Source organism: Sceloporus occidentalis, unplaced genomic scaffold (genome assembly GCF_023333645.1).
Source record: "Sceloporus occidentalis isolate IW3139 unplaced genomic scaffold, rSceOcc1.0.p SCAF_155, whole genome shotgun sequence".
Taxonomy (NCBI): Eukaryota; Metazoa; Chordata; class Lepidosauria; order Squamata; family Phrynosomatidae; genus Sceloporus; species Sceloporus occidentalis.
Genome location: NW_028317135.1, coordinates 334506 through 346481, shown reverse-complemented (window position 1 = coordinate 346481; position 11976 = coordinate 334506). Strand labels below are relative to the sequence as shown.

The 11976-nt window shown below is 49.5% G+C and overlaps 2 protein-coding genes across 2 annotated transcripts; both read left to right on the top strand.

The window, feature by feature from the left end:
* Positions 1–1443, top strand: LOC149280438 (SNARE-associated protein Snapin-like). Its single transcript, XM_089500555.1, has 4 exons — positions 1–98; positions 816–862; positions 1049–1167; positions 1345–1443. The coding sequence occupies exons 1-4, from the start codon at positions 1–3 to the stop codon at positions 1441–1443; spliced, it is 363 nt and encodes a 120-aa protein (XP_089356681.1).
* A 2826-nt stretch (positions 1444–4269) lies between these two features.
* LOC149280437 (interleukin enhancer-binding factor 2 homolog) lies at positions 4270–7522 on the top strand. Its single transcript, XM_089500514.1, has 12 exons — positions 4270–4322; positions 5070–5112; positions 5195–5299; positions 5389–5466; positions 5654–5756; positions 5843–5908; positions 5998–6114; positions 6195–6273; positions 6663–6750; positions 6834–7010; positions 7190–7280; positions 7365–7522. The coding sequence occupies exons 3-12, from the start codon at positions 5201–5203 to the stop codon at positions 7520–7522; spliced, it is 1056 nt and encodes a 351-aa protein (XP_089356640.1). The 5' UTR covers positions 4270–4322; positions 5070–5112; positions 5195–5200.
* The last annotated feature ends 4454 nt before the right edge of the window (positions 7523–11976 follow it).

Sequence of the window (11976 nt, the reverse complement as noted above, 5' to 3'; positions counted from 1 at the left end):
ATGGCGGTGTCGCCGGGGCGGGATGTGTTCGCAGAGGGTCTGCTGGAGCTGCTCAAACCGGCCGTGAAACAGCTGGACTCCCATGTGCACGCCGTGAGGTGCGGGGATCCCGAAGCACAGGGATGCATCGCCAGCAAGGGCCACATACCCAGAGTCACGGGCCTCAGATATCTTGCATGAAGCCAGTGACCCCACCAAACATCCTGCATAAAAACCTGTGATCCCCCCCTAGATATTGGGGAGCCCAGATACCCTCCATGAAGCCCGTGAACCCCCCTAGATATTGGGGAGCCCAGATGCCCTCCATGAAGCCCGTGAACCCCCCCTAGATATTAGGGAGCCCAGATACCCTGTATGAAACTGGGGGACCTGTGAGCCCCAAAGTGAGGGAATCCCAATACACTATAAACAGGGGGCCGCGGCGGCAGCTGTCGTCTAACGCAGGGGGTTGCAGTGACACCGGCATAAGGGAGCAGAGAATATTAAACCCAAAACCCGGGGGTTTGGCCACGGAACCTGGATAAGGGCCATCCCAGAAACCCTGCGCATGCCACAGGGGTCCATTTTATTCGCTAAGCGGGGAGGTGGCTGGAGAGTCCCCAATTCGCTGCCCCTGATAAATGCTTGGATGGCCCTGCATAAAGCATGCTTCTATCAGTGAGATTTCTTCGGTCTCCTCACTGCTTGATCTATACATTATACAGGGCCGGCCGTGAGAGCAGGAAGATGCAGTGACAGCTCTCCTCCTCTCTGTTCGGAATCCCGTATCTGAACCTTCGGGTCCGATTCTAACCAATTACTTTTCCTCCTTGCAGAGAGAGCCAAGTGGACCTCCGGGAACACATTGATAGTCTAGCCTCCGGTGAGTGTCCTCAGTGCCCAGCGCCGGGTGTGGATTGGTTGTGGGTGGTTCAGTAAGCCGGGGGGTCTGTGTTTACTGTGTCTGCTCTGTGTTATGATCTGGTGAGCGGAGACAATGTCGGCCAGCTGCTTCCTCACCTTTCTTGTACGGTCACGCCACAACATGCACCCAATCTTCTCATTCCAGAACTCTGCAAGATTAACGAGGACCAGAAGGTGGCTCTAGACTTGGACCCGTACGTGAAGAAGCTGCTGAATGCCAGACGCCGGGTGGTCTTGGTCAACAATATCCTGCAGAATGCACAGGTAACGAGGGGAAAGAAGAGGAAGATGTCAGGGCTGGGGGGTAAAAGTATCTTTAGATACATCATAGAGGAGACTTATGATGTCACTGGGACCAGTAATGTGTTCTGGGAAGGTTGGCTGGTGTTAGGGTCACGTCAGGGTGTTGTGGTGCCAACGCACGTGTCTTTGTTCTTCCAGGAACGTCTTAGGCGCCTCAACCATAGCGTGGCCAAGGAGACGGCTCGGAGGAGAGCGATGCTGGATTCCCACCACCCTCCGGCATCACCCAATAAATGATCCTTGAGGTGGACTTCTTTTGGAGCTGAGCTCTTTCTTCTACCGTTGCAAGATGAGATTCCATGCAGCCCGGGTGTGCGGAGCGGCTCCACGTCCACTCTTCAGGGGCCAAAGTCAACATGTAGCCACCCCATGGGCCTGCGACGCGAAAAATCTCTCCGCTGCACTAAGAGGGAAATCCTCTGTTCCAATGCATGAAACGTCCTCCCGTAACACCTTGTTCCTTGTTGCCATGGCGATAGAGAGGCTGACGTCACCTTTGCCGGGCTAACAGCCCGGTGCTCTGAGAACCGGCTGTAAGTTTCTACTTCTCCTGTTTGTTGATAATAACGTCTGTGTCCGTCCCTTGCTTTGCGATATTAAGTAGCCCTTGCTTTAGAACGTGACGTTCTCACACTAGCGAATGCCTTAGTTTTCCCCCAAATCGCTCGCCCGTCCTCTCTGCGGAATTTATACGGTACGGTGTATGAGCGTGGCCTGAACATGGCAGGGGATTTTGGGGGCTTCCACGGCAGGGCGAAGTTATATGTAAAGCCTTCTTTCCTGGTGCCGGCTGCCGCCGTCTCTACTCCTGCGACGCTGTTCATCCTGCACCGGCTGACGCTTGGCTGTCTGCTTGTGTTTCTCGATTGTATTTCCAATAAATGTTATTCACTGAACGAGTGTCCCGTCCCGTCTGTCCCGCAGGTACCGGCCGCAGGTCTAAGCAGCCGGTCCGTACGGAAGTCATGTGTCGCGCTGTGATCACGGGCTCCTGGATCCGTCGGTGGCAGGTGTGCAATGTCACAGCCACCCAGGGCAGGCGCTTAATGAGTTAACCCGGCAGGGGGGAAACTGGGGCTAATACCCTTCTAAGGCAAGTAGTTGCATCCAAATAACTCCTATCACTTTCAGTATAATGAGACCGGGCCGAGGCTTTGCTGGCCGCATTAGACAGGTCGCTGCGGTCGGTCCTGGAGAACCCGTATACACTGAATATTTAGATCATTTTTAATATATTCCCCTCCCCCGCCTCGCAGTTCTTATAATTCTGTTCCTTTTGTGGCTTTAACAAAAAGTATAATTTTCCTCGCTCCGCGGCTCCCAGTCCTGTGATTTAAAAGCCCTTTAAAGTGGATTCTCTGGTGTAAGAGCTGTCGCCGAAGATCCAATCACTTACCGCGCGCGCTCAGCCGGGTGCTCCGAATACTCTCAGCAAATGAAATGTCTCTTCCGCATGGCTGCCTCTTCTCTTCTGGCTTTGAAATGTTTCCGCGCTCTTCAGCGATTAGGATCTATTCATCAAATCAAATTCTTTCTGCGCCCAAATATCCCCCCGAAGAGGAAGATGGGGTCTGGATTTCTAAGCGCGTCGTCCTGGGTGCTGAAAATGCGCTCTTTTGATAAATTCAGCCTTTGCATGTAAATTAATCCAAACCCGAGCTCATGCCGGCTGTCCCTGCACGGCTCCCAATTACCGGTGGTCTATCGATAGCCCTGCTTGTCCATAGGTTGTTCACAGGGGGCTCTTCTCCCATCCAGCCTTTTTTGCCTGTGGCAACAAAAAAAAAAAAGAAAGGCTGCTCTTTGAAAATGGTGTTAGATACAGTCCGTGTGCAGACGGTGGACTGATCCCTTCGGAGTCGGTATGGCTCCCGGTTACAGGAAGTAAGGGCTACATGCGTTAGTGCTGGTAAGTTGTTTGTATGGCAGTTTTTATGTCGATAAAGTTTGTAGAAAAAAAACTGCCGTAGTACAGTTCTACGGAAGGCGGATGAGCTCAGCTATTGGTTGTTGAGCTGTCCGTTAAGGTGCCGCATCCCAGAAGCGATGCTAGGATTGGCGGAGCTCTACGAGTGGAGGCGGGAGCTCAATCTCCTAGGCTCTGATTGAGCAAAGAGCCGGCCCATATAACCAATAACCTAGGCGATTGTTGGCCTGGTGTCGTTACCTCGAGGAGCGAGCGGGTTTCATTGTAAGGAAGTTTGTGACACGGAGAACGGGGAAATGAGGTGAGTCGGGGTTCGCGGAAGTTCGAGGGATGAGGAAGAGACGGGAGCCTGCAGGGCCGGGGAGGATAGGGGCCTGCACCCCGGCTCATAGCTGAGAAGCAGTCTGTACCCCAGAGCTTGCACTCAAACCGGGGATAAACCAGGCAACATATATCTTTATTTCAAGTCGAGTATTCTGGTCTTAAGCCCCAGATGTTACACTCTAATGGGCTTGTAACAATCCTAATTCATATATTGTTATACTGTAGGCTGTGTTCCGGCCCTGTGCCCCAGAGCTTGCACTCTAATGGGGGTTACAACAGTCTAATTCATATATTGTTATACAATGGGCTGTGTTCCCGCCCTGTGCCCCAGAGCTTGCACTCTAATGGGGATTACAACAGTCTAATTCATATATTGTTATACAATGGGCTGTGTTCCCACCCTGTGCCCCAGAGCTTGCACTCTAATGGGGATTACAACAGTCTAATTCATATCTCCTTATACAATGGGCTGTGTTCCGGCCCTGTGCCCCAGAGCTTGCACTCTAATGGGGATTACAACAGTCTAATTTATATCTCCTTATACAATGGGCAGTGTCCCGACCCTGTGCCCCAGAGTTTGCACTCTAATGGGGATTACAATAGTCTAATTCATACATTGTCATACAATGGGCAGTGTTCCGGCTCTGTACCCCAGAGCTTGCACTCTAATTCATGTGTCGTTATGCAGTGCACTGTGTTCGTATGATTTGTGTACCGTGCTCTACTTCGCTGGGTTAATCCCGGTGTTCCGGTCCTTCCCGGTCATCTTGTGTCTGCGTAACTTTCTTGTATTCTTTTTTCTCCCCAGGGGTGAACGAGGACGTGGCCGGGGGCGCTTTGGCTCCAGAGTTGGTCCCGGCACAGGGTGATTATGAGAAATGTTTTTTGTTTCCCGGATAGGACATTGCATGTTTTTTTGTAATTATACAGAATCTGGAGATTTTCCCCCAAATCTCACAGAGGCTGCAGGCTTATTGTACCGGCTGTGTCTCCTCCCACGTGGAGAACGTCCAGAGAAAGCTGCTTTGTCCTCCCCAGTTCTATCTTAACGTAAAATGTATATTGGCTTCACGGGCTAATCTCCCGTGTTCTGGCTCTACTGAAAGCATTTAGGAGGAGCTCTAGAGAAGGAAGTGTACATAAGTATGCTTCCTGTCCATGTTTATTATTTAATAAATGCCGTTCCTTGAGGCTCCCGGCACGCTTGAGCTGGTGCATTGAAGACGCTGTAATGCCTCCTTTTGGTTGGCCATGTCTTCATTTTACGACCTGAATCCCTGCTTTAAATCTCGATGATGTCATTTAACACGTTCTAGAAGCCGGTAAATGGGATTAGACCCTTCTCCCAAGCACTAGCTGTGCGGCCGCTCGGGAATTCTTAAAAACTGATCACAGAATCAGTGTGCTGAAATATCTCGGCTCGGGGCTTCGTTCCGCAGGGGATGCCGGGGGCAGCGTCTGATACGGGAGCTCAGCTTGGGGGGCTTGAATGATATTGTTCGGTGTCTGAAGGGATGAAGACCCTCGGTGTTGAGGGCTTTAATATGAAGTCTTGTTTAAGTGATGCTCTTGGTTGATCTGCATTCAGTGGCTGACGTTCTTCTGTTTCCAGTTTCAGGCCTTTTGTCCCGCACATCCCTTTCGACTTCCATGTGGTAAGCGTGTTATATTGTCTGTGAGTGCCCGTGTGCTGTAGCGTCAGGCCCCTGTCTCATCCGTGTTCTTGGCTCTCTTTAGTGTGAGATGGCGTTCCCCCGAGTAAAACCTGCTCCAGACGAGACTCTCTTCAGCGAAGCCCTCCTGAAACGCAACCAAGACCTGGCCCCCACCCCAACCGAACAGGTGCCCTCACCTTGAAAATAACCCATTCGGTTGTCTTTTACCGATAATTGACGTTACAATAAACTCACGTTTGCTTTTTATTTCTTTAGGCCTCTATTCTCTCCCTTGTAACAAAGATTAATAACGTTATTGACAACCTGATTGTGGCCCCTGGAAACTTTGAAGTGGTAAGTGATGAGTTCTCGCTGTGTTGTCTTCTCTGTGCAGTGTTTGGAAGGTCACCAGGTCCGGTTTAGATTCAGGGGCACGTTATAAATGCCCCGTGTCTGATATCACGAAAGCAATTCTGCTTTTTCGGATGTTATACCTGTAACTCCATCCCCAGCTTGAGCTTTAGTTTTTCTTCTCTTCCAGCAAATTGAAGAGGTGCGACAGGTGGGGTCCTACAAGAAAGGAACTATGACCACAGGACACAACGTAGCAGATCTGGTTGTCATACTTAAGATCCTGCCCACACGTACGTTCTACGTTCTAGATTTGTTCTTTCCCTGTAGCGGAGTGTCTGTTGCTGGTCTCTGAAGGAGTCTTTTTATTGCCTTTCAGTGGAAGCTGTTTCTGCCCTGGGAATGAAGGTTGTTGAGACTCTGAGAGCTCAAGACCCAGCTGAAGGTGAGTAACGTTGAAGCTTCTCCCGCTGGGTGTTGCTGGCCCGTATCCACTCTCTTCTGGGTTTACTAATCTCCTGTGTGTGTTTTCAGTGTTGACGATGCTAACTAACGAGACTGGTTTCGAGATCAGCTCTGCAGATGCAACAGTGAAGATCCTGATCACCACCGTTCCCCCGAATCTCCGAAAGCTGGACTCAGAGCTTCACTGTAAGTGTGCCATTTCCTCCAGGCTGGGTGTCTACCATCCGAGCGGCCGAAATAATGCAATATCTCTTCTTTCCTCGTAGTGGACATCAAAGTCCTTCACAGCGCTCTAGCAGCCATCAGACACGCTCGCTGGTTTGAGGAGAACGCCTCGCATTCCACGTAAGTAGCTTTATATATTACGAATCTGGCCCCTTAGTTTTAAAGCAAACCACATGTAATACTAGGTCCGTTATAGGCATGTTATAAGGCAAGCTGCACCTGGCTGCCCACGCAGCACATTTCATAATGAAATCTTCTGTTATCTGTTCCTCCCGCTGAACGAGAGCCCTCGCCCCCAAGCCTTTTCATGGTGCCGCCTTCCAAGAGCGGCTACCACGTTGGTGTCGGGTGGTCTCACACTCGCCAGTCCATTTGTAAAGCACCATACCTGTGCGCCTCGTTCTCTATTAAAATGTGCGGTTGCCCCATTGTATGGAATATGATGGCGCCGTATAAAAAAAGAATGTCTTCTGGAGCACTTCATACTAACTTATGGCTTTTCTTTCCAGAGTGAAGGTCCTGATCCGTCTGCTGAAAGACTTGAGGAGCCGATTCCCTGGGTTTGAGCCTCTAACCCCGTGGATCTTGGACCTCCTGGTACGTGTCTCTTTAAAAAAAATCATAATAAAGGTTTTTGTTCCTACATGATGCTAATAAACCCCATTTCTCTCACCCTTCAGGGGCACTATGCTGTAATGAACAATCCCTCCAGACAGCCCCTGCCGGTGAACGTGGCATACAGGCGCTGCCTACAGATGCTGGCTGCCGGCCTCTTCCTTCCAGGATCTGTAGGAATCACCGACCCGTGTGAGAGCGGAAACTTCCGGGTCCACACCGTCATGACTCTAGAGCAGCAGGTGAGAATTACCGATCGCTGACAGTTTGTCCCCAGGTGAAAAACCGTGAGACGTTGATCTATAAGCAGTCCCCCTCGTTGTGTGGGGTTGATGCCGTACAGTCTTGGTTTTTAAGGGTAGTAGGTACTTTGTCCCCCTCGTGAGTAGAGCGCTAAAGAGCCGTAACCTTTCTTTTCCAGGACATGGTGTGTTACACGGCTCAGACGCTGGTCCGAATCCTGTCTCACGGAGGCTACAGGAAGATTCTGGGGCTGGAGGGAGATGCTAGCTGTGAGTATGAAACTCTTTGTGGTAACTTGTTCTTCAAGTGTCCGATCTATAGTCCTTTTACTAACAAGCTCCCCTCCGCCGCAGCCCTTGCCTCTGAGATGTCCACGTGGGATGGTGTTATTGTGACTCCCTCGGAGAAGGCATACGAGAGGCCACCGGAGAAGAAGGAAGGAGAGGAGGATGACAACCCAGATATTCCAGAAGGAGCCGAGGAGGAGGAAAATATGGAGACACAAGAGTAACCTGTGAAAAGGTGACTTTATTTGATCTGTCTAGGAACTAGTTTGCAGGATTCTCCAGGCCCTCGAGCCAGATGGGCGCAAACTGTCCCTGAAGGCTTTGTTGGAACCAAGACGTCCTGTTTGTTTTTTTGTTTTTTGTCATAATTTGTCTTTTTAAAGATTGTCTAGCGACGTATTTATACCGTCTATCTTCTCCCCTCAGGTGCTGTTGTTTTTGGACGCCTCCAGCTGGCCCGTGTGGCTCGGATAATAGGTCTATTTCAGGACCGCTCATCACCAAGTTTCTGTGTTCTTGCTTGTAATGTGTTTTGTTTTATTTACTGTAGCAACTGTTTTTTTGAATATAATAAATGTTTATTTCCCCTCCCTTTGCATAGATCTGTTTTTTTTTTCTTGTCTGTAACAGTATTTTTGTGGGATTTGGTTAAGATATATAAATCACGCTTATTCCATGCACTGATAAATCTCAATAACAAGGCGCGCTTGCGACAGAGCAGAACCCTGACAGATCTGCCGGCACCGGTATGAGCCGCCGCTTCCATCGTCGGGTTTATAATCTCTTCACGGTCTTCTCCAATATGGCAGGATTGTCATACGAAGTGTCTGAGGGAACAGACGTGTTTTTAACATCAAAACGAGACCTAATCTGAGTTCAAGAGCCAACGAATGGGTAATGTCAGGGTTTTGGGGGTTAATTTGCTTCTTACCCATGTTGGGAGGCAGACTAGTTTTGCCTTTTTTTTCCTTGGCCTAATCTGAAGATATAAACCACCCCTGCTGTTGGGTTTGCTTGTGCTTTTGCTCTATTCATTTGCCGGGTCGTAGCTGTATTGCAGGCTGCGTTCACCTTGGCGGAGGGAGCAGGGGTTCCAGTAATGCAGCGTTAAACGCACACGGCCCAGCCGTTTCCATGGTAGTTTGTAGAAAATTGTGCATTTACTGGTCTCGGGCAATCACGCTCATTAAAGAGTGGTTTCGGAGCGGGCGCGATCTGCTCTCGCCTATTATTCCTTTAGAATGGAATGTATTGTAATGAATAAATGTAGCTGCCACATGGGGTGGGAGCCTCTCGTAGCCATACACTGGCGGGCTACCTAACATCACCCGTGGCCTTGCCGGTAGCTGGCTCCTTGTGTTATAATAATAGGATCACGGGGCGCAGAGTGCATATATTTCACTGACTGAGAAGCCCTTTTACTGGCCATAATCCTGACCAGGGAATCGGGATAAATAAAGTGTAAGGTTATATCTACAGAGGAAGACCCTGTTCTCTGCCTCAGTCATCTACCTGAAGATCCCGAAAGCTGCTGTGTTTGGGGGGGATTTAGAGGTCAGATGCCGAAGGCAGCCCTTACCATGTATGGCTCATTCCAGCTTTGTTTAGCTGTAACTCTTAGAAATCCCAAGTGCAAAAAGATTAACGTTTGTTCCCAAAGTTGGGACCCAGCAGAGACCCCCAGGGTGGGTAGAAGATCAGCAGCATTCAGAGATTGGATAAAGCCGTTGAATGGCACTACGGAATACGGCGGCACTTTGTAAAACAAATAATAATGAGGCGTCACCAGAACAAACACTTGGAATTTTACGTGATTTCTGGACGCATACGGAAAGCGAGGGGGTGCAATTCACAGCAGCTACCCATACCAGCTTTCCAAATAAAACATGACCCAATATTAACTTAAGCTGGGTATGGGGTTTAAAGAGCTCGTCCTTTCCAGACCCCGATCTGTTTCGGTCACGTCTCGCACTAATACAGGGTGATTTTTAGTATTGCCGGTATCGGTGCTGTCATCACAAACAGCCAGCTGACACGTGAGTTATGGCACGCAGCTTGTGGAGGGGCGCTGCATGAACTCTGATTAGTCCGATGGAACTGACTGTTCCGTGATTGGTGTAAAGCAATGCTTTACGATAACATCTGACCTATTTACAGACATCGGGATCCCTGGGAGGCCTACCCAGAAGATGAACGTGTGTGTGAGCATGAATGTCTATGTATAAGTGAGTGTGTGAGCATGAATGTCTATGTATAAGTGAGTGTGTGAGCATGAATGTCTATGTATAAGTGAGTGTGTGAGCATGAATGTCTATGTATACCTGTGTATGTGAGCATGAATGTCTATGTACATCTATATATGTGAATCGATATCTAAAATTGTTTGCATGCATATGTAGGGATTTGTGTTCTAGCATGGATGTGTGTGTGTATATATATATATAGATGTGTGTGTTAGAATGAGTGTGTGTGTGCATGTGTGTGTGTATGTGTATTAGTATGAGTAAGTGTGTGTGTAAGCATATGTATATGTGTTAGCATGTTTACATTTGTTGGAAGGGGGGGCAAAGAAAGCACAGATAAACGGGGGCACTGACCATCTTGGGGCAAAGATGGCACAGTCAGGCTGTTTGGGTGGCACTGATAAGCTGTTTGGAGCCAAATGTGATACTGTGGAACATATTGTTTGGTGAAGTTTGGGGGCCCGTTGGAAATGATTACACTAAGTTTCTGTGGTTTCTAGTTACGCTCCTGTATACGCCAGGTGCCGAGGCAGGTGGGGCATCCCAAGAGGGGATTATTTTATTAACGCTGCCTTAAAAGGCTTCGTTTTCTGGGTGGTGTTTGTGAGACGCCACGACCAACTTGAAATATTTCAATTTGTTTCTTTCAGGAAACTCTCCTTCCTCCCACTAACCTGAGACTTCGGAGCGCAGCCGAGCGGCGGCAGGTAAGATTATATGAAAAGGAACGCTTACACGGCCATGTATTAAATGGCACGCATTCTAATAGATAGTAAGCTCCTAGGAGCAGGACCCTCTTCCCATCAGTACCAGTCTGTCTTCACACGTTAATATTAATGTTCATGCTTTATAAATGCAATGTGACATGCTATGTATTATATCACAGGCATATAGATGGGAGGCGTGTATAGGTGCTGCCGATGTCACGCATGCCTCTCTGTAATGTATGTATAATGTATGTCCCCCCTGCACGTTGATGAATGACCGATTGGGGCCGTATAAATCTCTAGTGAAGAGCCGGTATTTCTGTATCGCATCGCGCGCCGGGTCTTATCTCACCGGCCCCCGGATACGCGCGTTATTATTAATGGCCGGGCCGCGGAGTCCGTGGCGTGCAAGGCGAGCTGAGAGATTCTCGCTCAGATAGAGAGGCTTGAGCGGATGAATGAAAGCAGCCTGGTGACACGCGGCGTGGCATCGGGAGAATTTATCATTCTGCGTGAGCGTCACCAGACAATAACTCTGGCGATCGATCCCAAAGCCATTTGTTAGCGCGTGGCTTCCGCCTCCACATGCGTGTCAGTACAGACACTGCACTAAGTAGACCTGCGACACTTTATAACCTGGCTGTTAGCTGTGTTACTTTTAATGTATTTTGTTTTATACAGATGTGGGGGGTTCTTAGTGTTTGACCCTCTTATGCCTCCTCTTGGGGGAGAGTTCAAACTCATTGCTGACATGGTGTGATGTATGGAAGTATTACTTTACTGCCAGGGCGGTGGGTGAGTGGATCAGCCTCCCAGCAGAAGCGGAAGAGGCAAATACAGCGAGTGAATGTAAACATGCGCGGGTTGTGCATGTTTCTATGGGAATATGTGCGTTTGGGCAGGAAATGGTTTTAGGGCAAAATGATTTATTTTCGTGACTTTAAGTGCTGGTAATAATGGCCCTTTTGGGGATTTTGGGTGTGTTTTTGCGAGCTGGCATGGGGGCAATCGGCGGCAGAAGCAGCAGCCCCCCAGCTGATATTAATTGCCATCTGAACGGGCATGCTGAGAACGCGATGGCATTAAGGGATGTGTGCGTGGCGGGCGCGTGATGAATGCTGGTGATTACATGCGGGAATTCTATTAATTGGGAAGGGAAGTAGTGCTAATGCGACGGAATGAATCCGATCACGCGGGAGCGCGGGGCGTGTCATCACTAATAACACGCGCGGACCCCGGCTCCTCCGGTTTTAGTGAGTGTTTTTGACCCGGGCATATTGGTGGTAGAAGTGGGATCGGGTTTACAGCGCTGGGGAAATGGGATACTGGGAGGGGGCGGCAGGCGTACGGCGGATTTAGGTTTCTGCCCTTTTATTGAGCCGGTGGCGACACATTTGCCCCCGCAGTTTGCTGGTTAAACCCCCTGCACGTCCTCCCCTGCTTTATATGCCTGACGGATGCCGTACGACTTATCTCTGCTCAGCCGAGGCACAAATTGTTCTGCTCGGTGAAGCGATCCGTCTCCCCTAAACCTCCCGCCAACCAGACTCCTACCCGCCAGAATGTGTGGCCCCGGAGTGCCGATAGTGCCCCCCCGGGGTAACTGCTGTGTTTATTATAATTATTTCCAAGATACAGGGAATCGCCGCCCAGCTGGCTTGATTTACACGAGTCCTTTAAACACCCTGTCTGTTGGTGCCGTCCATGGGGGCCACGCTAGGTCTTTTA

Excerpts from the sequence above, each read along its gene's own strand:
- LOC149280437 (XM_089500514.1), top strand. The coding sequence starts at position 5,201 with ATGGCGTTCCCCCGAGTAAAACCTGCTCCAGACGAGACTCTCTTCAGC. Across the intron at positions 5,300-5,388 it reads CCCCCACCCCAACCGAACAG|GCCTCTATTCTCTCCCTTGT; the intron begins GTGCCCTCACCT and ends TTATTTCTTTAG. Across the intron at positions 5,909-5,997 it reads AGCTCAAGACCCAGCTGAAG|TGTTGACGATGCTAACTAAC; the intron begins GTGAGTAACGTT and ends GTGTGTTTTCAG.
- LOC149280438 (XM_089500555.1), top strand. The coding sequence starts at position 1 with ATGGCGGTGTCGCCGGGGCGGGATGTGTTCGCAGAGGGTCTGCTGGAG. Across the intron at positions 99-815 it reads TCCCATGTGCACGCCGTGAG|AGAGAGCCAAGTGGACCTCC; the intron begins GTGCGGGGATCC and ends TCCTCCTTGCAG. Across the intron at positions 1,168-1,344 it reads ATATCCTGCAGAATGCACAG|GAACGTCTTAGGCGCCTCAA; the intron begins GTAACGAGGGGA and ends TTGTTCTTCCAG.